Source organism: Typopeltis vanoorti, chromosome 18, assembly GCF_054136105.1.
Source record: "Typopeltis vanoorti isolate ZY-2024b chromosome 18, IOZ_Tvanoo_1.0, whole genome shotgun sequence".
Taxonomy (NCBI): Eukaryota; Metazoa; Arthropoda; class Arachnida; order Uropygi; family Thelyphonidae; genus Typopeltis; species Typopeltis vanoorti.
This window is the reverse complement of record NC_143566.1, coordinates 41250532-41276489: the sequence shown is the minus strand read 5'-3', so window position 1 is coordinate 41276489 and position 25958 is coordinate 41250532. Positions and strand designations below refer to the sequence as shown.

At 35.5% G+C, this 25958-nt stretch overlaps 1 protein-coding gene across 3 annotated transcripts in view; it reads right to left on the bottom strand.

Moving 5' to 3' along the window:
• The window catches only part of LOC150096612 (putative ATP-dependent RNA helicase DHX35), a 437463-nt gene that overhangs the window by 236448 nt on the left and 175057 nt on the right, over positions 1-25958 (bottom strand). For all 3 annotated transcript variants that reach the window (XM_090408561.1, XM_090408562.1, XM_090408564.1), the window contains exon 10: positions 21148-21300. In XM_090408561.1, coding sequence (XP_090264687.1) covers positions 21148-21300 — 153 coding nt within the window. The remainder of the gene's footprint in view (positions 1-21147; positions 21301-25958) is intronic.

Below are 25958 nucleotides of genomic sequence, written 5' to 3'. Positions count from 1 at the left end.
AGGTTAAAATTTATAAAAAATAAAAAAAAAAAGAAAATAAGAAAAATGGGAAAGGTTTATAAAAAGATGGGACATTTTTTACCCTGGAAACTAGAGTTTTGGGTTTCCAGTGTAGAAGGTAGTAAAGATGGTCTGGAAACCAGAGCTTTCAAGACAGAAAATTGTAGAGAACTGTAGACACAAATATGTAAATATTATTCAAGAAAAAATTAAATTTTCAAAAACAAGAACTAAACCTATAAAAACTTGGAGATTTAGTGGCAGATTCCACAGAAAACAGTGACTGATTCAGACAGACAAGTATGTGGTAGGGCTGTCTGCAAAGGTAGAAAAAACCTGGCTTTGAAGTTTTCATTAAGAAACTTCAAAGAAGTTACTGTGGTAATCCATTCAAAAGATAGCCTCAATAGGACCCAAGGGATAATCCTTGCTGATATATGGAAGACCCTCATAAGATCCTTAACACACCATAATTCAACTTCGCTGCAAATTACAGAACACACTTGCATAACAATGTCTGACATCACACACGTTCCATGCGTTTAATGTAACGTGCCTTTGGAATTTGTGTAACATTTAGTACTCGTTTATGTTTCTTTCTTGACCTGTTTTAAGCTGTTTTTTTATCACCTTATGTATGCCCAGACGAAGCCAACAGTCAAGTTGGTGAAACTAGTCGGCTTAATATGTTATTAAAATCTTCAGCCAATATATCCCAGTCTAATTTTATTATTGAATTAAGGTCAGTGGTCGAAAAAATAGAATTATCATTCTAGAGGCTATTAAGCAAGTTTATTTTGAAGGATAGAGTACATTAAAAGGAATTAGAGATATAATAAAGGAAAAATAAAATCTGAAGCTAAAGACATTTTAAGTGTCTAGAGCAGTGTTTCTCAAACTTTTTTCGACTACGGAACACTTCACAAATCCTGAAATTTTCATGGAACACCTTGGTTATTTTGTAATGTATAAATTAATAATTAATTAGTAATTTAGCTGATTTTTATTATTAATCAATAATTAATAATTAATTAATAATTAATAATTAATTAAACATCAATTCAACCATCATTAAATTAATTTGTGCTGACAAATCAATTGAAAAATGACAAATTCCAGAACCTTCTCGCGGAACACCTATTCACCTTCCACTGAACACCAGTGTTTCGAGGAACACTGGTTAAGAACCACTGGTCTAGATTAATTATTTTCAAAGACTACTTAATGAAACAAGCAATGAAAGCAAGGTAGTAGAAAACACTCAAGAGGAACACAATCAGAGTACATAACACTACTTGATGTATATAAAGCCATCAAAAATCTGAAATATGGAAAGGCAGCTAGGGTAGAAGATATTTGACTAGAAATGCTAAAATATAAATATGGAGATATAAAAGTTTTACAAGTGGCTAGACTGAGTAATTTAGAAAGCCTGGTCACAGATTCAAATTCGGGATTATTAATAGTATCATATGACTGGTCAGAGAGCAGTAGAAGGAAGCATTCAATAATATCTGTTGTCATTCCATTCTTGCCTGCTGTTTTTTGAATGTTCACCCTAATAATGTCGTGAGATACTCATAACAAAATATAAGTGTTTTTATTTCTTTTTTTTTAAATAAATGATTTTGTTTTTATGTAACTTACTATACGTTTAAGTTCATCATGTTTATGAATTATGTTTTGTATCTAACCCAGGCCTTGGATCTGTAAGTTAAATCCAGATTAAACACTGTCTTTTATACAGCTAGTTTAGTGCTTGACCAATTCTCTCTGTTATTCAATACAAATCACAGTTGATTCCCTACTATATCAGTGTTTTCTAATTCAGTTCTTTTGTCTGGTTCCATATTTAATTTGCTATCTTCACTAAACATTGTATCTATATAGCTGAAAGGTATATAGATACAAAGGTTTTAATTGCTCTACGGGTTCTCAATTCCGGATGCAGATTAGTTTTCAATATCTTTGAAAACGACATTGAAACATGTCGTTTCAAGGTCTTTGTCGTTTATTCTTATTTTCATAGAAAATTTATTATAGTAATTATTCTATTTATTGGGGAATTCTGCAGACTTACACTGGATTCATTTAGGAATATAACATCATCTGCATAAAGTGCTCAGATTCATCTCCATTTTAATATCAAGCCCAATGCTACTTTCCTTCATAATATAGATGATGAATAACAGTGAAGCTAATGTACACAGGATATTGTGCCACATATGATTTAACATCAAACCACCTTCTTATACCTCCTTTAATTCTAACTGCTGACTTACAACTCAAATATAGACTTGATATAATGTCTGATTTACACTATATAATTATAGCATTTTGAATAGCTTTTTTCTTGGTACCTTGTCATATACCTTTTCCAGATCTACAAAACTTAATAGATATCCTTATTATATTCCAATGATATTTGAACTATTTGTCTTAAAGTGAAAATCTGATCCTGATAACTTCTATTTCGTCCAAATCTGTTCTTCTTCAAGTTTCCCCTTCCAAATCTTTCTTATCATTTTCTCAAGTATACTTGCATAAATCTTATCAAAAACATTCATTTAAAAGCTATTCAAAAAATATTCAAAAAAATTCAAAAAAATCACTCAAAATGCTACAATTATATAGTGTAAATCAGACATTATATCAAGTCTATATTTGAGTTGTAAGGAAATTCTTTTGTAATTCTCACATTCATTTATATTTCCCTCTTTATAGAAGAGTACTACAAGAATTCTATATCAATCATCTGGAATTCAACTCTGTGACCAACCCATCTGAATTATGCAGTGTAGCTATTGTAAAACTTTAACACCTCCATATCAAAGCTCCTGAACATTTTCTAAAACTATACTGTCACCACTTCTTTTCCATATAAGACTCATCCATCATAATTACTTTCATCTATGATTTTTTATATTACTTTTTCCATAATTTCTAAGCATTTTCAATATCCCCCAAAATATTTTCCAACCTTTTTTGTTTAACTATTTTTACACAGGGCTTCATTTTCTTAGATTTTTCTCTGTATTCTCTCAGAGCACAAATTGACATTCTTGCAGGAACTTCCAATTCACTTCCTTCTTTTCCTTGACTTTTTATATTACTTTTTCCTTAATTTCTAAGCATTTTCAATATCCCCCAAAATATTTTCCAACCTTTTTTGTTTAACTATTTTTACACAGGGCTTCATTTTCTTAGATTTTTCTCTGTATTCTCTCAGAGCACAAATTGACATTCTTGCAGGAACTTCCAATTCACTTCCTTCTTTTCCTTGACTTCCCCTTTAGCTTCCTGGGGTCCATCATTGAGTTTTGATTTTTCAATCATTGCCAAAAGCCTCACTCATGCCCTCTCTGTCTGAATTAATCAATGTTTTCTTTATCTACAACTGAATCTCCAATTTTTGGTTTGCTTTAAGGTCAAAACTGTATAACTGAGAGGAGACCTCCACATAGCATTTAAAGGAATGCGGAGAACTGACCAGGGCTTCTGACCTAATGTCCAATCCTCACCTTCTCGTGGTGCACCCTGTTGGGTATCTACCTGGATACTGAACGATCGAGGATGGGCTGGCAATTTGGTATTCAGCTGACCAAACTGTATTCTTATTGGTTAAACCAAAATAAAAAATGATGGTACAATATAACAAAATTTCATGCCAGCTGGGGCGTCGCCCGGTTAAACAAGCCCACGTTGTTTTCGCCAGGGAACAGCTACTGGAACAAATCTGAAAATACACCCCAACTCAACATCACCAGAGTTAAAGATCGGTACTATCAACATAGGAAGCCTGCAAGGTAAAGAAATGGAGCTAAGTAAGGAATTAGATAAGTACCAGATAGATATAATAGGGGTGACTGAAACAAAAAAGACCAAAACTGGTGAGCTCTTTCTGAGCAATAAATACAAAATGTTATACTCAGGCAATGACAATCAAGGAAAAGAAGGAGAAGCCATAGTATTCAACACAAAATACGAGGCTAATCTTCTTGAATGGCAGGCAATCTCAAGTAGAGTAATGTGGGCAAATGGGAAACTGTACAATGAAACTTATTTGTGCCTATGGCCACACAGAAGGTTCTACTAAGATAGAAGTGGAGGAATTTTTTGAGGCTTTAGAAAAAGCAACTGACACAATGAAAAAGGAAAAGTTGGTCCTTGTTGGGGATCTAAATAAAAGAGTAGGAAATGACTGTCAGACATACAAAAATAGTTTGGAAAAATTTGGAGAAAAGAGCAAAGCTAATAATAATGGCAAATATCTGTTGGATTTCTGCTCAGGACATGGACTGGTTATTACTAACCCTATGTTCCAACATAAAAATGTGCACACATTCACATGGAGAGAAGAAGCAAGGAATAAGAAAATTCATATTGACTATGTTATTGTTGAAAGTGATGTTTTCTCCCTGGTGCAGAACACCAGAGTGTACTGAGGATTTGAAATGGGAAGTGATCACTATTTAGTCTTGAGCAGAATAAAATTGAATTTCATATTGAAAAGAATAACATGTAAGAAAGTTTTAAAGCGAATAAAAGTTGAGCAGCTCTCAGATGTGAACTGTAGACTAAAATACACAAAGATTATTGAAGAAAAAATGATAGAGTTTGAGAACAGGAACTAAACCTTGAAGAAAACCATGACTGATTCAGCTAGAGAGGCATGTGGTGAAGTTGCTGCAAGGATAGAAAAATTAGAACTGGTGGACACAGGAAGTTAAAGACACAGTGAAGGAAAAGAAGTAAGCAAATCAAAAGTTCTTGGCAAATAAATCAGATTGTGCTCTTAGAGAATACAGAGACAAATGTAAGAAAGTTAAACACTGTGTAAAACTAGCTAAACAAAAGTCATGGGAGTACTTTGGCAGGAACATAGAAAATAAATATCAAGACGGTGGCAAAATATTCTGGAGGTTGTTGAAGAAGCTTAGGAATGGAAGAAAGAGTGCTGTAAAAGGAATTAGAGATGATAAAGGTGACATGAAAATGGGAGAAAAAGATATCCTTGAAGTATGGAGTAATTACTTCAAAAAATTGCTAAATAAAATAATCAGTGATAGCACAGTGGTAAAAAAAAATTGACCAGGCATGCCATCAGGAACACATATCCATACTTTAAGTAGAAAATGACACCAAAAGACTAAAATGTGGAAAGGCAGCAGGAATAGATGATATTCAACCAGAAATGCTGAAGTATGGTGGTATAAAAGTCTTACAGTGGCTGCACTGCATAGTTCAGAATGCCTGAACAGAGGGATAAATTCCCGATGATTTGGAGTAGAGTTCTCATAGTACCCATACATAAAAAGGGAAATAAAACTGAATGTGAGAATTACAGACATATTTCTCTACTGAGTGTTCCTGGTAAGATATATGCAAGTATACTTGAGAAACGGTTGAGAAGAATTGTGGAAGAAAAGCTTGGTGAAGAACAAGCTGGATTCAGGCCAAATAGAGGCTGTCAGGATCAGATCTTCACTTTACGACAAATAGTCGAGAAAGCATGGGAATATAACAAAGATCTGTATTTAAGTTTTGTCGATTTGAAAAAGACATATGACGAGGTGCCAAGAGAGAAGCTATTCAATACGCTACAGTTAATGGTATCGATGGGGCATTATATCAAGCAATACTTAATCTTTATTTGAGTTGTAAGTCAACAGTTAGAATTGAAGGAGGTACAGGAAGATGGTTTAATGATAAATCTGGTGTGAGACAAGGATGTACATTATCCCCTCTGTTATTCATTATCTATATGAATCACATTATGAAGGAAAGTGGTATCAAACATGATATTAAAATTGAAGATGTTAATGTCAGCTCATTGCTTTATACGGACGATGTTATACTTCTAAATAAATCCGCTACAAGGCTGCAAGATTCACTGACTAAATTGAATAACTGTTGTAATAAATATGGTATGAAGGTCAGCAATAAAAAGACAAAGACAATGAAAATAGGCAGAATCATTGAAAATGTCAACTGTGTTGTGAATGGAGAACCTGTGGAACAAGTAAAACATTTCAGCTACTTAGGCACAATTTTTACTGAAGATGGTAAATTAAATATAGAAATAGACAACAGAATCAACAAAGCTGGTATGGTAGGAAGTCAATTGAATAAATTCATATGGAATAAGAGAGAAATTAGTCGGAACACTAAATTAGCTGTATACAAGACAGCGTTCAAACCAGTTTTAACTTATGGATCTGAGAGCTGGGTCAGAAGTAAAACACTTGACCAAAGACTAGAGACCGCAGATATGAGCGTCCTGAGAAAGATTAGAGGCATGAACAGATGGCCTCAATGGCAATATCATATTAAAAACGGAAATCATATTAGGAAAGAACTTGATATTGTCAGCATCCAGGAATGCATTAGCAGAGTTAATCTCAGGTGGTATGGTCACTTAAACAGAATGGGTGAGGAAAGATTAGCAAAACAAGTGTTCTCTGCCAGGTTAGCAGGAAAACAACCCAGAGGAAGACCAAGATATAGGTGGATTGATACAGTACAAAGTGACTTAAATGATAGAAATATAAGATCTGATAATGTTCGAGTCTTGACAAGTAACAGACTGATTTGGAGGAAAATTGTAGATAGGAAGTTAGTAATGATGTAAATTTTTTGTGTAGTACTATCATATCATGTACACCCCTTGAGGGTACATGGCAGGAATTTGATGATGATGATGTTTTCAAAATTGCCCATTTTTTCTAGAAATAATATTTATGTATTTGAGTTCAAAGTTCACTTCTGAAAGCTGTGACACTGATTTTTTTAAAACTTTCTTACACACCTTTCTTTTCAATGTAATATTCAGTTTCATCCTGCTCAGAATTAAATGGTGATCACTTGCTATTTTAAACTGTCTGTGTACTCTTGTATGCTGAACCAGCATGATGGTATTGCTCTCAAAAATAACAGTTGATAAGGCTTTTCTCATAAAATAAAATAATCTGGGTTTTATTTGGTCATAAATATATATAATAAAACATACTAGTTTTGCCAATTACACTTGCAGCTTCTTCTAAGTTTAAAAATATAAAAATAAATAAATAAAAGCAAATATGAACTATAATATTAATAAGAAATAAATCATGAAGGAACCATTACAATATAAGCTAAAACGAAACTATGTGCAACTTGGAAGATGGCATGAGTTAGCTGTTGTTAGGCTGTAAGCAGTAAAGATCTATGTAAGGCATGGAGCTCTTATTCCACTCACTGTTATGGTGTGTGTGAGTTAAAAAGGAAAAGTCAGGCCCAACTTGTCTCTCTTTGTTGTTGTTGACATCTCCAATGTGTTCTTTCTGTCATTTCAGAAAGAATCTCATACAGTCAAAACAGGCTTGAAAGCCACCTTGATGTCATGAGCTTTGAAGAGACTAGCAATCTTGAAAGAAAGTTTACCTATGTAAGAGATGGAAACTGAAGTTCTGTAGTGAATATCTGGATTTTGGTGTGAAGCAGGATCAGAGAATAGCAATTCGTGTATGAGTTTCTGTGAATATCCATTGCAAACAGATATTTACAACCAAACAAAACCCACATTATTTTATTTTATAATTATATTTATTGGTTGAAAGTCTCCATATCCAATAAGTCATTTCTTATTTCTTATGTTTTCTCTCCATGTGAATTTTTGCACATCGTTATATTGGAACATGGTATTAGTAATGACTAGTCCATGTCCTGAACAGAAATCCAGCAGGTATATAGCATTATTATTAGTTATGCTATTTTCTCCAAATTTTCTCAAAAGATTTTTATATATGTGGTATTCATTTCCTACTCTGCTGTTTAGATCTTCAACAGGGACCAACTTTTCCTTTTTCTTTGTGTCAGCTGTCTTCTCTAATGCCTCGAAAACATCTTTCACTTCTTCTTTAGAATTGCATATAGACTAATAAGTCTGTGTGCAAATCATAAATCCAGAATTGTGGTCTATTCTGTATGCCATTACCAAAACTATAGAAAGAACACAGCGGTAAATCTATCTTTGTAGCCATCTACCATTGAGGCATTTAATAAAATGAATCGAGGGCACAATTTTGCTATCTCTCCCAAAATATTACTAGTTTTGAAAATAATGACTATCACAGAACATAATACCTGTGATTGATCAACCACAGTGGCTAATAATATTCATTTTGACGTGGTCAGCATTCTAAAAAAATCCAAAATTCCCAAGTGTAACATCCCTCATAACCTTAAAATAGTTATGGATAATAACCCTGATATAAGGAAAATATTTGTTTATTACATATAGAATTTTTGGCTAAGTTTCACTATTAATACCTACAGATGAAAAGAGATATACAAATTAGACAAGGCTTGAAATCTAAGCATGTGTAACAATATAGCTATTATCTGTAGGAGGATAACTCCATCTATAACTAGAATTCAAAGAAATAAATTTTAAATAAAATTTAAAATTCAAATACAATTCAAATTTTCGAATTGGGCACAAAGGGGTCGCATGGCAGCACTCAACAGGATAAAAAGCAAAAAGTTGTGCTAAGTGAATTGTGTCCCTTTATCCACAGCTCATTGTAGAGCATGTTTTCAATGGTGTTGTATTCATAAAAACTGAAAAAGACACCAATTGACTAATGTACTTTTCAGAGATGAGGATCGTTTTAATCTTTCCTCTTAGATGACACTTGATTTGGAGTGAAAGTGGTACTGCTTACCATTGCAAGAATATTCTTGCAAGGGATAGATATGGCAGTGCTGGGGTCATGGTGTAGGAAAGTATTATGCTTAATGGATGCACCGAGCTACAAGTGGAAAAAGGGACTATGACTGGTGAACGATATTGCAATGAAGTTCTTCACCATCATGTTTGATTATTCCATGGTGCTGTAGGTAAAGAATTCATTTTTAGATGAGAATGCCACACCATATCGTACACAAACAATGGAGATACTTCTGGATATCAAGAATATTAATTAAATTTAGTGGCCAGCATACTCTCCAAATCTCTCCCTAGAATATGTTTGGGATGCAATAGGAAGATCATTGCTGCTCGAAATTCCCATCCAGAGAACAAACAAGACCTTATCCTTGCTCTGAAGGAGGAATGGACCAGTTTGTCTCAAGAACTTCTGAATCACTTGGTGTTAAGCATGGTACAACATTGTGAGAGCTGCACTGCAGCTTGAGGTGGACATATTTCATACTGAAATATCTCTTTCCATACTTTTTTGTAAGCACTGTACATTAATTCCTGAGGAAATGTGTAACTTTACTAAAAAAGTATTGCAATTTAATTTGTACAAAATTTATAACACATTTTCTGTGTAATATAATTTATTAGGACCCAGCCATGATTAGCGAAAACTTGACATGCCGGTCCCAAGCCTGGATAAATGGGGAGGTTTGAGCGCAGGGCTAGCAACCCAGTCTCAGAAAAAAATCTTTGCTATGCAAACTGAACCCTTCCAAAATGTGATACTGGATGAAGAAAATAGAACACAAACTGCCATGAACATGAGGCACCTCTGTGAAAGCCCTTCTGGGGAAGCAGAGGTGCGGAAGAAAGTGACAGATACCTTACCAAAAGACAAACTTATACTGCGATGTTGAAATGTTAGAACCATGTTCGAAACTGGGAAGACATACCAAGTCTCGAGAGTTCTAGAAAAATACAGACTAGAAATAATGGGATTAAGCGAAACGAGATGGATAAGAACTGGAAAAATCAAATTAAACTCCGGTCACTACTCAATCTACTCTGGGAACCAAAATACGAATGACCACACAAAGGGAGTTGCACTAATGATGACAAAGAAAGCTCATGGTGCACTAATGGTGGAACCCAATATCCGAAAGAATACTAAATGCTAGATTTAAAGCCAGCAAGCAGAACATCACAATAGCTGCTATATATGCACCAACAAATGATGCGATCCAGGAAGAAAAGGATAATTTTTATAACATGCTACAGAGAAGTATGGAAACAACAAATAAAAAAGATATGCAACTTATAACTGGAGACTTTAATGCTAAGGTTGGAAATGATAATACTAATAAAGAAATTGTTATGGGAAAGTATGCAGAAGGAGAAATAAATGAAAATGGAGAGTTACTTATAGACTTTTGTATGTTCAATCAGCTTGTAATAGGAGGGAGTCTCTTCCAACATAAAAAAATACACGTGGACATGGATAGCACCAGATAGAGAGACAAAGAACCAAATAGACCATGTACTTATATCAAGGAATTGGAGGAAATCACTCCTAGATGTCAGAGTTAAAAGAGGAGCCGAGGCATATTCAGATCACTTTCTCCTAACAGCTACCATGAAAGTAAAAATATTTAAAAATAAACAAACAGTGCACAATAGGAAGAGGTTTAGAATCGAAAAACTCAAAAACAATCATCATCATCATCATCAAATTCCTGCCATGTACCCTCAAGGGGTGTACAGGATATGACAGTACTACATGAAAAAATTACATCATTACTAACTTCCTATCTACAATTTTCCTCCAAATCAGTCTGTTACTTGTCAAGACTCCAACATTATCAGATCTTATATTTCTATCGTCTAAGGCACTTTGTACCGTATCAATCCACCTATATCTTGGTCTTCCTCTGGGTCGTTTTCCTGCCAACCTGGCAGAGAACACTTGTTTTGCTAATCTTTCCTCTCCCATTCTATTTAAGTGACCATAACATCTGAGATTAGCTCTGCTAACGCATTCCTGGATGCTGACAATGTCAAGTTCTTTCCTAATATCCTCATTTTTAATATGATATTGCCATTGATGCCATCTGTTCACGCCTCTAATCTTTCTCAGGACTCTCATATCTGCGGTCTCTAGTCTTTGGTCAAGTGTTTTACTTCTGACCCAGCTCTCAGATCAATAAGTTAAAATTGGTTTGAACACAGTCTTGTATACAGCTAATTTAGTGTTCCGACTAATTTCTTTCTTATTCCATATGAATTTATTCAATTGACTTCCCACGATACTAGCTTTGCTGATTCTGTTGTCTATTTCTATATTTAGTTTACCATCTTCAGTAAAAATTGTGCCTAAGTAGCTGAAATGTTTTACTTGTTCCACAGGTTCTCCATTCACAGCACAGTTGACATTTTCAATGTTTCTGCCTATTTTCATTGTCTTTGTCTTTTTATTGCTGACCTTCATACCATATCTATTACAACAGCTATTCAATTTAGTCAGAGAATCTTGCAGACTTGTAGCGGATTTATTTAGAAGTATAACATCATCCGCATAAAGCAAAGAGCTGACATTAACATCTCCAATTTTGATATCAGGTTTAATACCACTTTCCTTCATAATGTGATCCATATAGATAATGAATAATAGAGGGGATAATGTACATCCTTGTCTCACACCAGATTTAACATTAAACCATCTTCCTGTACTTCCTTCAATTCTAACTGCTGACTCACAACTCAAATAAAGACTAAGTATTGCTTGATATAATGCCCCATTGACACCATATAACTGCAGCGTATTGAATAGCTTCTCTCTTGGCACCTTGTCATATGCCTTTTCCAAATCGACAAAACTTAAATACAGATCTTTGTTATATTCCCATGCTTTCTCGACTATTTGTCGTAAAGTGAAGATCTGATCCTGACAGCCTCTATTTGGCCTGAATCCACCTTGTTCTTCACCAAGCTTTTCTTCCACAATTCTTCTCAACCGTTTCTCAAGTATACTTGCATAGATCTTGCCAGGAACACTCAGTAGGGAAATACCTCTGTAATTCTCACATTCAGTTTTATTTCCCTTTTTATATATGGGTACTATGAGAGCTCTACTCCAATCATCGGGAATTCGTCCCTCTGTCCAGGCTTTCTGAACTATGCAGTGCAGCCACTGTAAGACTCTTATACCACCATACTTCAGCATTTCTGGTCGAATATCATCTACTCCTGCTGCCTTTCCACATTTCAAGCCTTTGATGGCTTTTTCTACTTCAAGTATGGATATGTATTCCTGACTGCATGCCTGGTCAGTGTTTTTTATCACTGTGCTGTCATCACTGCTTGTTTCATTTAGCAGTTACTTTATGGAGTAAGTAATTACTCCATACTTCAAGGATATCTTTTTCTCCTGTTTTCATTTCACCTTTATCATCTCTAATTCCTTTTACAGCACTCTTTCCTCCATTCCTAAGTTTCTTCAACAACCTCCAGAATATTTTGCCACCTTCTTGATATTTATTTTCTATATTCTTGCCAAAGTCCTCCCATGACTTTTGTTTAGCTAGTTTTACACACTGTTTAGCTTTCTTACATTTGTCTCTGTATTCTGTAAGAGTAAAAGCTGACTTATTTGCCAGGAACTTTTGATATGCTTTCTTCTTTTCCTTCACTGCCTCTTTAACTTCCTGTGTCCACCAGGGAGTTCTGATTTTTTTATCCTTGCACACAACCTCACCACATGCCTCTCTGGCAGAATCAATCAATGTTTCCTTCAGAGTTTGCCACTGAATCTCCAAGGTTTGATTCCTGTTCTCAAACTCTTTCATTTTCTTTTCAATAATATTTCTGTATTTTAGTCTACAGTTCACATCTGAGAGCTGCTCGACTTTTATTCGCTTTAAAACTTTCTTACATGTTATTCTTTTCAATATGAAATTCAATTTTATCCTGCTCAAGACTAAATAGTGATCACTTCCAATTTCAAATCCTCTGTACACTCTGGTGTCCTGCACCAGGGAGAAAACATCACTATCAACAATAACATAGTCAATGAGACTTTTCTTATTCCTAGCCTCTTCTCTCCATGTGAATTTGTGCACATTTTTATGTTGGAACATGGTGTTAGTAATAACCAGTTCATGTCCTGAGCAGAAATCCAACAGATATTTGCCATTATTATTAGCTTTGCTCTTTTCTCCAAATTTTCCCAAAATATTTTTGTATGTCTCACAATCATTTCCTACTCTACTATTTAGATCCCCAACAAGGACCAACTTTTCCTTTTTCATTGTGTCAGTTGCTTTTTCTAAAGCCTCAAAAAATTCCTCCACTTCTACCTTAGTAGAACCTTCTGTGGGACCATAGGCACAAATAAGTCTCATTGTCCAGTTCCCCATTCTCATATTTGCCCACATTACTCTACTTGAGACTGACTGCCATTCAAGAAGATTAGCCTCGTATTTTGTGTTGAATACTATGGCTACTCCTTCTTTTCCTTGATTGTCATTGCCTGAATATAACATTTTGTATTTATTGCTCAGAAAGATCTCACCAGTTTTGGTCTTTTTTGTTTCAGTCACCCCTATTATGTCGATCTGGTACTTATCTAATTCCTCAGCTAGCTCCATTTCTTTGCCATTCAGGCTTCTTACGTTGATAGTACCGATCTTTAACTCTGGTGATGTTGAGTTGGGGTTTGTTTTCAGATTTGTTCCAGTAGCTGACTTTTCGATGTTCGCCCTGGTTCCCTGGCGAAAACAAGGGGGGCCTTGTTTAACCGGGCGACGCCCCAGCCGGCATGAAATTTTGTCATGTCGTACCATCATTTTTTATTTTGGTTTAACCAATAAGAATACAATTTGGTCGGCTAAATCCCAAATTGCCAGCCCATCCTCGTTCGTTCAGTAACAAAGTAGATACCCAACAGGGTGCACCACGAGAAGGTGAGGATTGGACATTAGGTCAGAAGCCCTGGTCGGTTCTCCGCATTCCTTTAAAGGCTATGTGGAGGTCTCCTCTCAGTTATACAGCTTTGACCCTTAAGCACCCCTTCTCACCCCTTTGACCCTTAAGCACCCCAACTCAAAAACAAAGAGATTAGAAATAAATTTATAACAACTCTAAAGGATAAATGGGATAAACTCAAAAAAAAGAGAAGGAGATAACATAGAGGGAAAATGGAGACTAAGATTAAAGACACACTAATGAGCACATCAGAAAAGATATTGGGATTTCGAACTAATATAGACAAGGAATGGATAGCAGAAAACACCAAATTAAAAATAGAGGAGAGAGATAGAATAAAAGAGAAACTGTTACAGATTGATGAAAATGTTGAACAAGAACAAGCAGAAAGATATAGAGCAATTAACATAGAAATAAAAAAAGTGCAAGAAATGATAAAAGAAAATACACTTGGTCGTCGACTTACGACTGACTTCCGTTCTGGCTGACAAGTCGTAAGTTGATCTGGTCGTATGTCGGCCATATATTTATGAACAGTATTCTTCAACCTTTCTAATCTTTTTATCATCTTTATGATTTATTTTTATATTCTTTTAAATTTATAATTATGTATATTGTACATAATGTGAAAAATAATACTGTACTGTAAACACAAAAATACAATCTAAAATTAATGTAAAAATTAATACAAATGAAATTTACAAAATCAATTTTTAATCTTTGCTTGTGCTGAGGTGTGGATCATCAGGGTCGTGTTCTTGGGTTAAGGTAAGAAATATTCTCTTGATGAGGAACAAGCTGAGCTTTGTTTGAACAGTTTGTTTCTTTTTTTCTTCAGATATCTCATGATAACAACGCACAGCATCTTGAATAATACGTTCAACCTTTGTGAATCGTTTGACATTAGGGTCCATTGCTTCGAAACTGGCGAGAGCTTTATTCAGTTGCGAAAAAGATCCTGATAAACTCTTTGCAGTGAATTTCTTTTCTGGCTCCTCTTCTTCTTTCTCTTCTTCCTCTCTCGCTTTTTCTTCTGACACTCTCTGTGCTTCCAATTCAATCAACTCTTCATCCGAAAGTTCTTTTATTTCTCAATCTAGCAACTCCTCTACATCTTCTATTTCACATTCTAATTTAAGATTTTTTGCAAGTTAAGGTCGAAATATTCTTGATACACTGAAGAATGCTGTACTGCTTCCAAAAGTCTTGCAAAGATAAATCAGCATCAGAATCTATCGCTTCAATGGCTTGTGCGAATGTGGTTCTGAGGTAGTGAGCCTTGAATGCTGAAATAGCACCATGAACCATGGGTTGAATGAGAGCGGTTGTGTTAGGTGGCATAAAAACCACTAAAATCATGTTGAAGGTCGTCCACATGAGGAGGGTGGCCAGGGGCATTGTCCATAATCAAGAAAATCTTGAAAGGGATACCTCTCTCTGCACAATATTCATGAGCCTAGGGAATAAAGCAGTTCATGAACCAGTCTTTGAACAGTGCTTGAGTCATCTAAGCTTTAGGGGTTTGAATGGTAGTAAACAGACAGTGTGTGTTTGTTGATGTGCTTAAATGCACGAGGGTTTTCTGAATGATAAATGAGAAAAGGCTTCAGCTTAAAACCCACGGCATTCCCACCAAGCAACAAAGTCAACCGATCCTTAAAAGCTTTGAATCCTGGCATCCTTTTTGCTTCTTGGTACATATGAGGCATGCGTTTCCATTGCAAGCTGGTTTCATCTACATTAAATATTTGTTCTGGTAGATAAACTTCTTCTTTGATTAAAGAGTCGAAACTATCAACGAATTTTTGGGCTTCATCTTCATCTGCACTTCCTGCTTCTCCTGTGACATGTACATTATGCAAAGCAAATCTTACTTTAAAATGCTTAAACCATCCAGTACTAGCCTGAAAATCTTCTACATAATCGTCTCTGGCACGTGATTTTAAACTCTGAAACATACTTCTAGCCTTCGCTTGCACAGCGAAAAGGCTCATGGGTGAATTTTTCTGTATTAAATCTTCAATTCACATAAACAACAATTTCTCCATTTCATGGATGGGTCCCTGTCGTTGTTTGGTTAAAATTGTAGACTTCATAGGTGCGGAACCTTTCACAGCTTCCCGAATTCTTTCTTTGTCCTTAAGTATCGTCGATACTATGTAATGCAATAACTTCAAGTCACGTGCTATCGTATTCACTTTCTTTCCGCTTCATACTTCTGGATAACTTTTATTTTACACTCTAAATCAATAGTTTTCCTTCACTTCTTAGTTGGCATATCTGTAGATGAAGGCATTTTCCTTTTACTAGACATTTTATGGGTAGTATTTCAGTAGAATTTTAATTAATACACCACACGCAACAGATGCTTGAAAGCGACTGAGTGTGTGAGAGATAGTTATCGTATGATAATTATTGTATCCCATAGCTATTGTACGTGCAGCTGCCTGATTTATTATTAATTTATTCATTAATTTTTTTTTTCTGGTCATAAGTGCAGATGGTCGTAAGTCGCATAGGTCGTAAGTCAACGACCAGGTGTACATAAAGAATCTAGCACAAGAGGCAGAGGATACTGCATATATAAATGATACTAGAAAGTTGTATGATATTACAAGGAAATTAAGTGGAAAAAGAAACAAATGGATAGTTCCTATATACAGGGTGTTCGGGATAAATTTGACAGTTTCGTAAGGAAAAAGAAAATCTTCTTTGTATCTATTAAATTTAATGAATTGACAAAAAAACATTACAGGCAGAGTTAATTACAATACTATCAACAAGATTTACTCAAAATAACCACCATTAGCATCGATCACAGCTTCAATTCTGCTTCGGAACCTCGAACAAGCTGATGCTACAGTCTCCCTGGGAAGGGCCGCAAAAACTGTTTTAATTTTATCCATTAACTGGGCTTTTGTATTACTGGAAGTGCGATTGGTGTCTTTTTCAACTGCGCCCCATACAAAATAATCCATGGGGTTAAGGTCTGGGGAGTTTGGAGGCCAAACATTTGGACTGGTGAAGTCGTAGAAATTTTCAGACAACCATTTTTGACTTTTCCCAGAGGTGTGGCAAGGGGCCGAATCCTGCTGCCATACATACGGCCTACCATTGGCTACCCTTGTTATCCAGGGCTTGACTACAGTTAGCAACTCCACGAACAAAGCCCGAATTCCAATGCCAGGGTTCTTCAACACCTGTTCCTGCAGATTTGCGAGGAATTCTGCTGTACGAACGCAATCAGATCGTCTGCTAGGGATCTTTCTTCTTGCTACATCCTCGTAGTCACCATTGCAAGTCTCTAGTTCATGCCTGATTGTTTTTACTGTATTCAGGGAGCATTGGGCAGCAGTCGTAATATCCTTATTTTGATGGCGGGCACGAATCATCATGATACAAGTTATTCTCTTCCATGATTCAGGTGGGTTCCAGCTATCCATCCTTTCTGACATCTTGTATATGAATGAAGAAGGGTCCAAACTTTTAAATGAAGAGAAGTGTGTGTTAATACATGTAACTTACGGAAAAATATAATTAATTATAAATATGTCAAATTTATCCCGAACACCCTGTACAATAAAGAAGGAAAACTATTATTAAATGAAAAAGAACAGATAAATAGATGGGTGGAATTCTTCTCAGAGAAATTTCAAGAAATGACTGATGGAGACCAGAGCCTAGAATTAAATGAACAAAATGCATCATTAGATATAAATTTGAACGAAATAACAAAAATAGAAATTACAAAAGCAATAACTCAGATCAAAACAGGTAAAGCACCAGGAGCAGATAACATACCACGCAATATACTAAAAGCAAATCCAAAACTTATAGCAGAGATATTACATCTCTTACTAAATGAGATATGGCAGAAAGAAAAGTGGTCTGAGGAATGGAATACTGGATTACTAGTTAAATTACCCAAAAAAGGGAACCTATCTGAATGCAAAAATTGGAGAGTGTTATAAGTAAAATACTAGCAAGGATAATACTAGAAAGAATCAAAATGGAAATAGAAAAACAACTAAGACCAGAACAGGCAGGATTTAGAGCCAATAGATCAAGCACCGACCACATTGCTTCTTTATGAATTATCATAGAACAATCATTGGAATGGCAGGCAAGCGTATATTTAAATTTTATCGATTTTGAACAAGAATTCGACAGTATAAACAGATCGTCCCTATGGAAATTACTTAGAAATTATGGACTCCCAGAAAAAATAATAAGAATAATTTTTAAAATGTATGAAGATTTTGAAATTAAAGTAATACATGGAAATACCCTCTCAGAACTATTTAAAACAAAGACAGGAGTAAGGCAAGGTTGTATACTCTCCCCTACTATGTTTTAATTGTCGTAGACTGGAAAAGTATCTCATGGAAATACAGGACTACAATGGTTACTTCAAAACCAACTCCATGATCTAGATTTTGCAGATGATATCTGCTTATGTTCACAAAAACACCAACATATAGAACAAAAAACAACAACACTTGTAGAAACAGCCAAAAAAGTTGGTCTTAGGATAAATAAAAATAAAACAATATTGATGAAAATAAATCCAAAACAAAATAAACAAATAACAATAGAAGAAATACTGCTTAAAGTAGAACAATTCATATACCTTGGTTCAATAGTATCAATAAAAGGAGGAACTACTGAAGATATAAATAGAAGGAAACAGCTGGCTTATTCAACTTTCAACCAACTTAGAAATATTTGGAAAAACAAGAATTTGTCTATAAAAACTAAAATGAGAATATTTAACTCAAATGTAAAGGCAATACTAATGTATGGATCAGAAACTTGGATGTTAAACAAAAAGATAGTTAATAGTGCCCAGGTCTTCCTAAACAAGTGTTTAAGAATGATACTGGGAATATATTGGCCAAAACAAATATCAAACGAAGAACTATGGCAGAGAACAAACCAGAAACCCATGTTGCAACAGATACGTGAAAGGAAATGGAGATGGTTTGGGCATGTGTTGAGGAAAGAAGATAAAATAAAGTAAAACAGGCTCTAGATTGAAATCCACAGGGTAATAGAAGATGAGGAAGGCCAAGAGAAACATGGAAAAGAACAATACTGAAAGAAATAACAAATATTAATAAAAACTGGAACCAAATAAAAGCAAAAGCAAAAAACAGAGTTCGGTGGAAAATGGTGGTGGAAGACCTATGCTCCCAGGTGGAGTGAAGAGGATTAAGTAAGTAAGTAAATAATTTATTAGTATGTTGGCAATAAATTTATGTCCATATTTGGCTGTAGTTATGAAATTTTTTCATGTACAGTAAAAATGTAATTCCTTCTTAGCTTTTGGACACCAGTGTATATTTAGATTTTGCAAAAGTTTCTGATAAATTTCCACATGACTAGTTAGTAGTTAAACTGGAACAGATGGGGGGATGGTATAGTAGTGAGTGCGTTAGATTGGCTGTCTGATAGATAATCAGCAGGTGGGGGGAGATATCCCAGAAGAGAAAATTCACTATTGGTGTTTCCCAGGGATCTGTTTTGAAGCATTACTGTTTAATTCATATGTAAAAAAAGTTGGAAGGAGCTTAAATGGTGACATGCAGATGATGCAAAGTTGGGAAGAGTTATGACAAGTAAAACAGATGTTGGAGCCTTGCTAGAGAACTTGAATAGACTGCCTAAATGGACAAGTGTGTGGGGAGATCAGTTTAATGTAGTAAAGTGTAAGACTTTAAAATTTGGGAAGCAAAGATAGGATGCAGAGTATAGGATTGGTGGGTGTATCCTAGAGGAGGTGGAGGAGAAGAAAGATCTGGGAGTGATGCTGGATAGGAACTTGACAACACAGATTTTTCATAGAATGTGTAGAGACAGGAGGGGGGGAGCAAGAGAGCCATTCCTGGAAACCATATAAGGAGGATACAAGTATGGAAGTGAGGAGTAGATTTTTTGTATGGAGAGTGGTGGGTGTTTAGAATGCATTAACAGAGAGTGGTGAGTGCAGAGACAGTGAATATATTTATGTCAAGGTATGGTGAGCTGTGCATGTGAGAGTGGGACCTCCCATAATGAGTCTCTTGAATCCGTGGAGGTCTGATGATGATGATGATGATGATAATATGTAATGTCACAGGACACAGATTTGGGAACAAATTCAGAAGCAGAATAACTTTACATTCTGCTTTTGAAACTGTTCCCAGTGACTGATCTGCTCAGTCAATGGATCAGTCCTCAATTCCTGGTGAGCATCTGTTGGATTAGGTGCAAGAAAGTGTTTGCAACAGGCAATCTACCACCACAATTTGAGAAAAGGGGGGAAGGGGATGTAATGGAGTCTACCATAAACTGTCCCCAGAGAATGCTTTTAGCATCTCATACAGCCCATACCATGACTTGAGAGAGACTGTTCCTCTGAGGGGTAAAGGGGGAGCTACTTGCTACCATGCCAATATATGTACTTAATAAAGTGGTCATTCATGTATTTTACAATACTCCTTGGTAGATGGTTAATAAAAGATAAAAGAACTTCCTCTTAATTTTCTGTAAATATACCATTTTCAAGAAAAAGAGAACACCAAAAATTTTACACATTTTATAGGATAATTACAAATGCTGATTTACATTTCGGAGACTATGTTTTCAATATACAATAGAAAGTCAGTAAGTAAGTCACATAAAAAATAAAACAAGTGAAATATGAACCATGAAAAAATTGGTTTGCTAGTTAACTATTGTAACCTTGTTTTATGTCTCATGATATTCCTCGTGATATTCATGATATTCACGAATACTGCAACAGCATATCTGATAACTGAGACAGCTACCAAGTGAGTGACTAATGGGTGGATAGCATATACAGTACAGCGTGGATATGCTGGACACAGGGATGATTCATATTCTGGGCAGGACAGTGCGAGATTTCATCACGCTGCTCAGAACAGCATGCAGTTTAAAACTTATGAATTTTTAATTTCTGGAATTTTCCATTTAATATTTTCTGACTGGAGTTCATCGAAACCAAAGAAAGCGAACCCACGAATAAGGGAAAACTACTGTAAATGTTATTTATTGTGTTTTTTATTATGCAGGCTTGGTTAGCTGAATGGTTAGCAAAGCTGCTCTCCAACCAACAGGCTACAGATTCAAATTCCACCACAGGCATGGATGTTTGTGATTATCTTTAGATGGGAGATGAATTTCATAACCTGGTGTTAGACCACTGCCCTGCTTATTGGAGGCCTGAAGTAGTTTGAAAAAGTTCCAAGTTTGATCTCTAGAGCAGGGTATCTGGACTATGTAAAAATAAATATTTGAAAAAAAAATATAAAAAATATATAAAATTGCTTGAAAAAAATCCTTAGCCCACTGCAATGCAAAATGTACTAAGGTTAACAAATAACCTTTTGTGGATAGGAGCAACATGAAAAAAAATTAGTTTGATAAGTCTGCATACCTATGGAGTTTCCTCTATCCTCATGCAAAAATATGCAGCTACTTACCTGTATATAATCGGTATGCTTTTCCACTCCTCACTCTTCCGGCACGACCAGCCCTTTGTTCTGCTGAAGCTTGAGACACAGGAATGATGACTAGAGAATCTGTGCTTGAATGTGGGTTGAAATAGCGCACCTTTATAAATCCACTATCAACAACTGAAATAAAAGAATTAATAACAATTGAGCTGAATAATTTCATCTAAAATGTTTCTGATATTGAAATGTTTCATTTTACATTATAAAATAAAATTCAAAATTTTCAAAGATAGTATGCACAATGATCTATGAAAACATAAAGTTCAATTTTCCTATAAATAAAGTTATAAAAACCTGTTATATTATTAATTAACTAAATAATGAAGCAATTGTATAAATAAATGTAGTAATAGGTACAATGTCAATCTTATTTTAAATTAAAGTCCTTGAACTACTATTCAAGTCCAAAAGTCCTTGATTAAAGTCCTTGAACTACTATTCAAGTCCAAAAGTTCTCGAACAATAGTCTTTCTATTAGTAGAAATTAAAGACTGAAACTAAAACGTATGTGGAAATAAATTTAGTAAATGTAAAATTTTTGCTTTAGTAACTTCTTTTTTTAATTTTTTTTTTATGTTGGGCCCATATATGAGAGGTTGGCTGTTCAACCTATGGTACTTTAGTACCTTATATGGGTAGCGGGATGGGAGAGGAGGAACTTGTTAACATTCTATTTAAAAACCTGTATATTGTATTCCTTGGGAAATACATCAGGGGGAAGATTGTTCCACAGTACAGCAGTAGCAGGGATGAAGGAGGATGAAAAGAAACTTGTTCTGTGGGTTTTGAGGTGTACTGTGAAGGGGTGTTGGGAGGTGGCTGTACGTGTTCCAATGGGTTTAGTAGAGAGTGGGGGAATTATTGATGTTGTCCAAGATGAGCATTTTCCATGAAAATATTTGTAGAATATACAAATTGCAGAGACTAAGCATCTATGTGAGAGTGGGGGAAGTGAGTCAGTAAGAGATGATCGTTTATCAGTTTAACTGCTCTCCTCTGTATTGAGTCGAGCATTTTGAGGGAGCTTTTAGGAGCCCCACTCCAAATGTGAGAACAGTATTCGATAGCTGGGCAGATTTGCGATTTGTATAGGGTTAACAGTTGTTTTGAAGTGAAGCAGCGTCTTGAGTGACTTTTCATCTTGTCTGGGAATTTGAGTGATATCGAAAATAATACTGGGGGAAAAAGGTTATTTTTTGTGTGAAATAAGACAGAACTGGGTTTTACTAGCGTTGAAGTTGACGAGGTTATCTGAGCCCCATTGGAGGATGTTTTGGAGGTCTGCGTTAAGGGAAGGCATTACTAAGACATTGTCGGTATATTGATAATGGAAATAAGTAAAATGCAAATAACAGAGGTATTTTAAAAACCACCATAGCATAAGCAAGGCACCAAATATCAACAAATCCTAATTAAAAATAAATAAAATAAAGAGAAGGAGAAAAACGATCAACTAGCTTTTTTAGATTTCTTGATTCACTGTCAGCCCTGATGATAGTTTGTAATTCTGTTTTTTGAAAGAAAACACACATACTGATCACTATATCCATGATACTTATTATCATCCCAGTCAAAAAGTTGGAACCATTAAGACCTTATTATGCCATACTCATAGTTTATATTCCATTCAAACCTTCTATAGCAAGAAGTGAATTATATCAACTATATCTTTTTAAAAAAATTGTTTGGGTTCTTTATCAACAAAGCATTCAACAGCTTTAGGCTTTCAGTCTTCAAATCGCTGGAAGAAATTTCTTGGATGCCACTTCAGTATATTAAAGGAATTTCCAAACATATCACTAAAGTTCTAAGACCTCTCAGCATTGTTGTCTCCTTTCATCCTATAAGGAAGATTTCTATATTCCTTTTCTTACTTAAAGACAAGCTTCCTCCAGGAGTGTACCATATCTTCTGCTCCTGTAGCTTGTCTTACTTCAGAAAGATCTGCAGCTATCCATCATGAGGAACACAAATCTGATATCCAGTATCATGAACATGAGCAGTCTAGCCTAGCTGAACATGTTATATTGACTAACCAAAGGATATATTGAAAAAAAAAAAAAAGCTGCTACACAAAAGTAGATTCCTTGTAAAATGGTTTCAGTGCTATAAGGCATTTCTACAATGCATGACTTTAAATAGATCTGATAGCCATCAGTTATCCTCTTTATTATTATTATTATGATTACTCCCAAGCCCTCATGGAGTCAAAGACTCATCTGGAAGGTCCCTTTATCACACACACAGCTCATCATACTGTGCCTTAAACACACCCAAACTCCTTGCAGACACCACGCTCTCAGGCAAGGCATTCCAATCATTTATAACTCTGCACGAAAAAAAACTTGCCTCTCACTCCCTTATACAGTTTCCAGGGATGACCTCTGGTTCTCCCCTGATCTCCCACTATTTTCTGTAGAACCTACTCCAACATTGATCCTATAACAACCCCTTACCAACTTGTAGATCTCTATCATATCTCCCCTCTTCCTCCTGTCCACCAGACTCTGCAAATTATATCTTCTCAATCTTTCCTCATACTCGACATTCCAGAGGTCAGAAACTACCTTAGTCAGTCGCCTTTGGACCCTTCCCAACATCTCTTCATCCTTCTGAAAACCAGGTGACCAAATCTGGGCACAATAGTCCATGTGTAGCCTAATCAAAGCCTTATACAACGGAACAAGAATATCCGTACTTCTATATGTCAGTGTCCTCCGCATCATTCCCAGAAGCCTTTGTGTTGTCTTCACAATTTTGGCTATGTGTCCCCTAAATTTTAGATCCTTATCCTTAGTGGATAAGGATCTAAAATCTCTTATTTCCTCCACCTCCAACAATATATCCTCACCAAGCATAAATTCTGCATCCCATCTTTGTTTTCCAAATTTTAAAACCTTACATTTTGCAACATTGAACTCACATCCCCATTTCTGTGCCCAATCACTCAATTTATTCAAGTCTTCTTGTAAGGCCACTACATCTTCACTACTCTTCTTAGCTCGTCCTGACTTGACATCATCTGCACACAACTGAATGTCTCCATCCAAATCTTTACCAATATCATTAATATACAAGTTAAACAGTAATGGCCCTAAAACAGACCCCTGAGGCACTCCACTAGTGACTTTCCCTTTCCTTGATATTGCTCCCACATACATAACTTGATACCTATCAGATAGCCAGTCTCCAATCCAATGCACTAATCTAATATCCAACCCCATCTACTCTAGTTTGACTGTTAACTTATCATGAGGTCCTCTACCAAAAGCCTTTGCAAAATCCAAGTATATTACTGTGTATCCTTCTCCTCTGTTCAAGGAAGCAGTCACTTTATTATAATAAGGAAGTAGATTACTAAAACATGATCTCCCTTTAGCATATCCATGCTGTCCACCAAAGATAATACCATTGTAGTCAACCCAACTCTGGATCCTAGTTCTCATCAAACTATAGGCCTGACACACAGATAGGCCTATAGTTTGATGCTTGAGTTGGATCACCTCCTTTATGAAGTGGCACAATCTTGCCCTCCTTCCACTCCTTAGGAACTTGACCGAGTGTAAGACTCGTATTAAAAAAATATGTCAAGGCAGGTGTCAACTCCCTGGCACATTCCTTCAGTATACGTGGTGATATATTATCAAGTCCCACAGCCTTATTTACATCCAGTTTACTCAACTCCACATACATCTCTTGATCACTTACAGTCAGTCTCTCTTCCCCATCATCAACTGCTCTCAATCTCTCCATGAAGTCACATTCACAAGATTGAAAGACCTTTATGAACTGCTCATTAAGTATCTCCACCACACTTTCCTCAACAGCTGTCTTTATACCATTTTCTCCAATCAATGTCATCCTTCCATAATCATTCTTTTTTTTTTGCTGGCTACATATTGAAAGAACTCCTTAGGGCTGTTCATACCTCTCTTTAGCTACCCTCACCAACCAAGTCACCCTCCTTGCCTGGTCTTTGTAGACCTCATGGAATTGGTTATTTCCACTTCTCTTATGCTGCCTCCACAATGCCCTTTTTTCTCTATATCGCATGCTTAATCTCTTTATTCATCCATCTCACACCTACCTTATTTAACCTTCTCACCCTTGGAATACATTTAGACATTGCATCTACTAGATAGTTTTTGAAAATCCCCCAAGCTACATTGATCTCTTTTCCAGATAACTCCTCATTCCATGCTACACCTGCAAGCTGTCTCCTGAGCTCTTCATAATCCCCCCCCCTTGTAGTTGGGAAATATGGGAAATATTGTTGTATCATTCTTCTGTAAATTCCTAATAATGAAGCAATTGTATAAATAAATGTAATAGGTACAATTTCACTCTTATTTTAAATTAAAGACTTACTTAAAGACAAGCTTTAAATAAGATTTTGATTTAGTAAGGCTTTAAGACTTTAATTATCTTTGTATAGTAGTATATATTTTATTTTATTCTTAATTAGGAATTTGTTGACTATTTGCTGTCTAACTTATGGTAGAGCTTTTTACAATATTTCTGTTATTTTTATTTTAATTATGTTCCACTGTCAATGTACTGAAGATGCATTAGTTACTTAGGCAAAAAATTATGCAGCTACTAAATTTTCCACGTAAGTTTTACATTCTATCTTTAATTTCTACAAACATGACTGCCTACTTATCTATTTTAAAACAAGTAGTGTTTCTACAAATCAAACAAATTCCTCAAATAAACTCACCAGCTAGTAATTTCCAAATATGGTAAACTTATCTTATTTCATCTTTCCTGGATTGTTT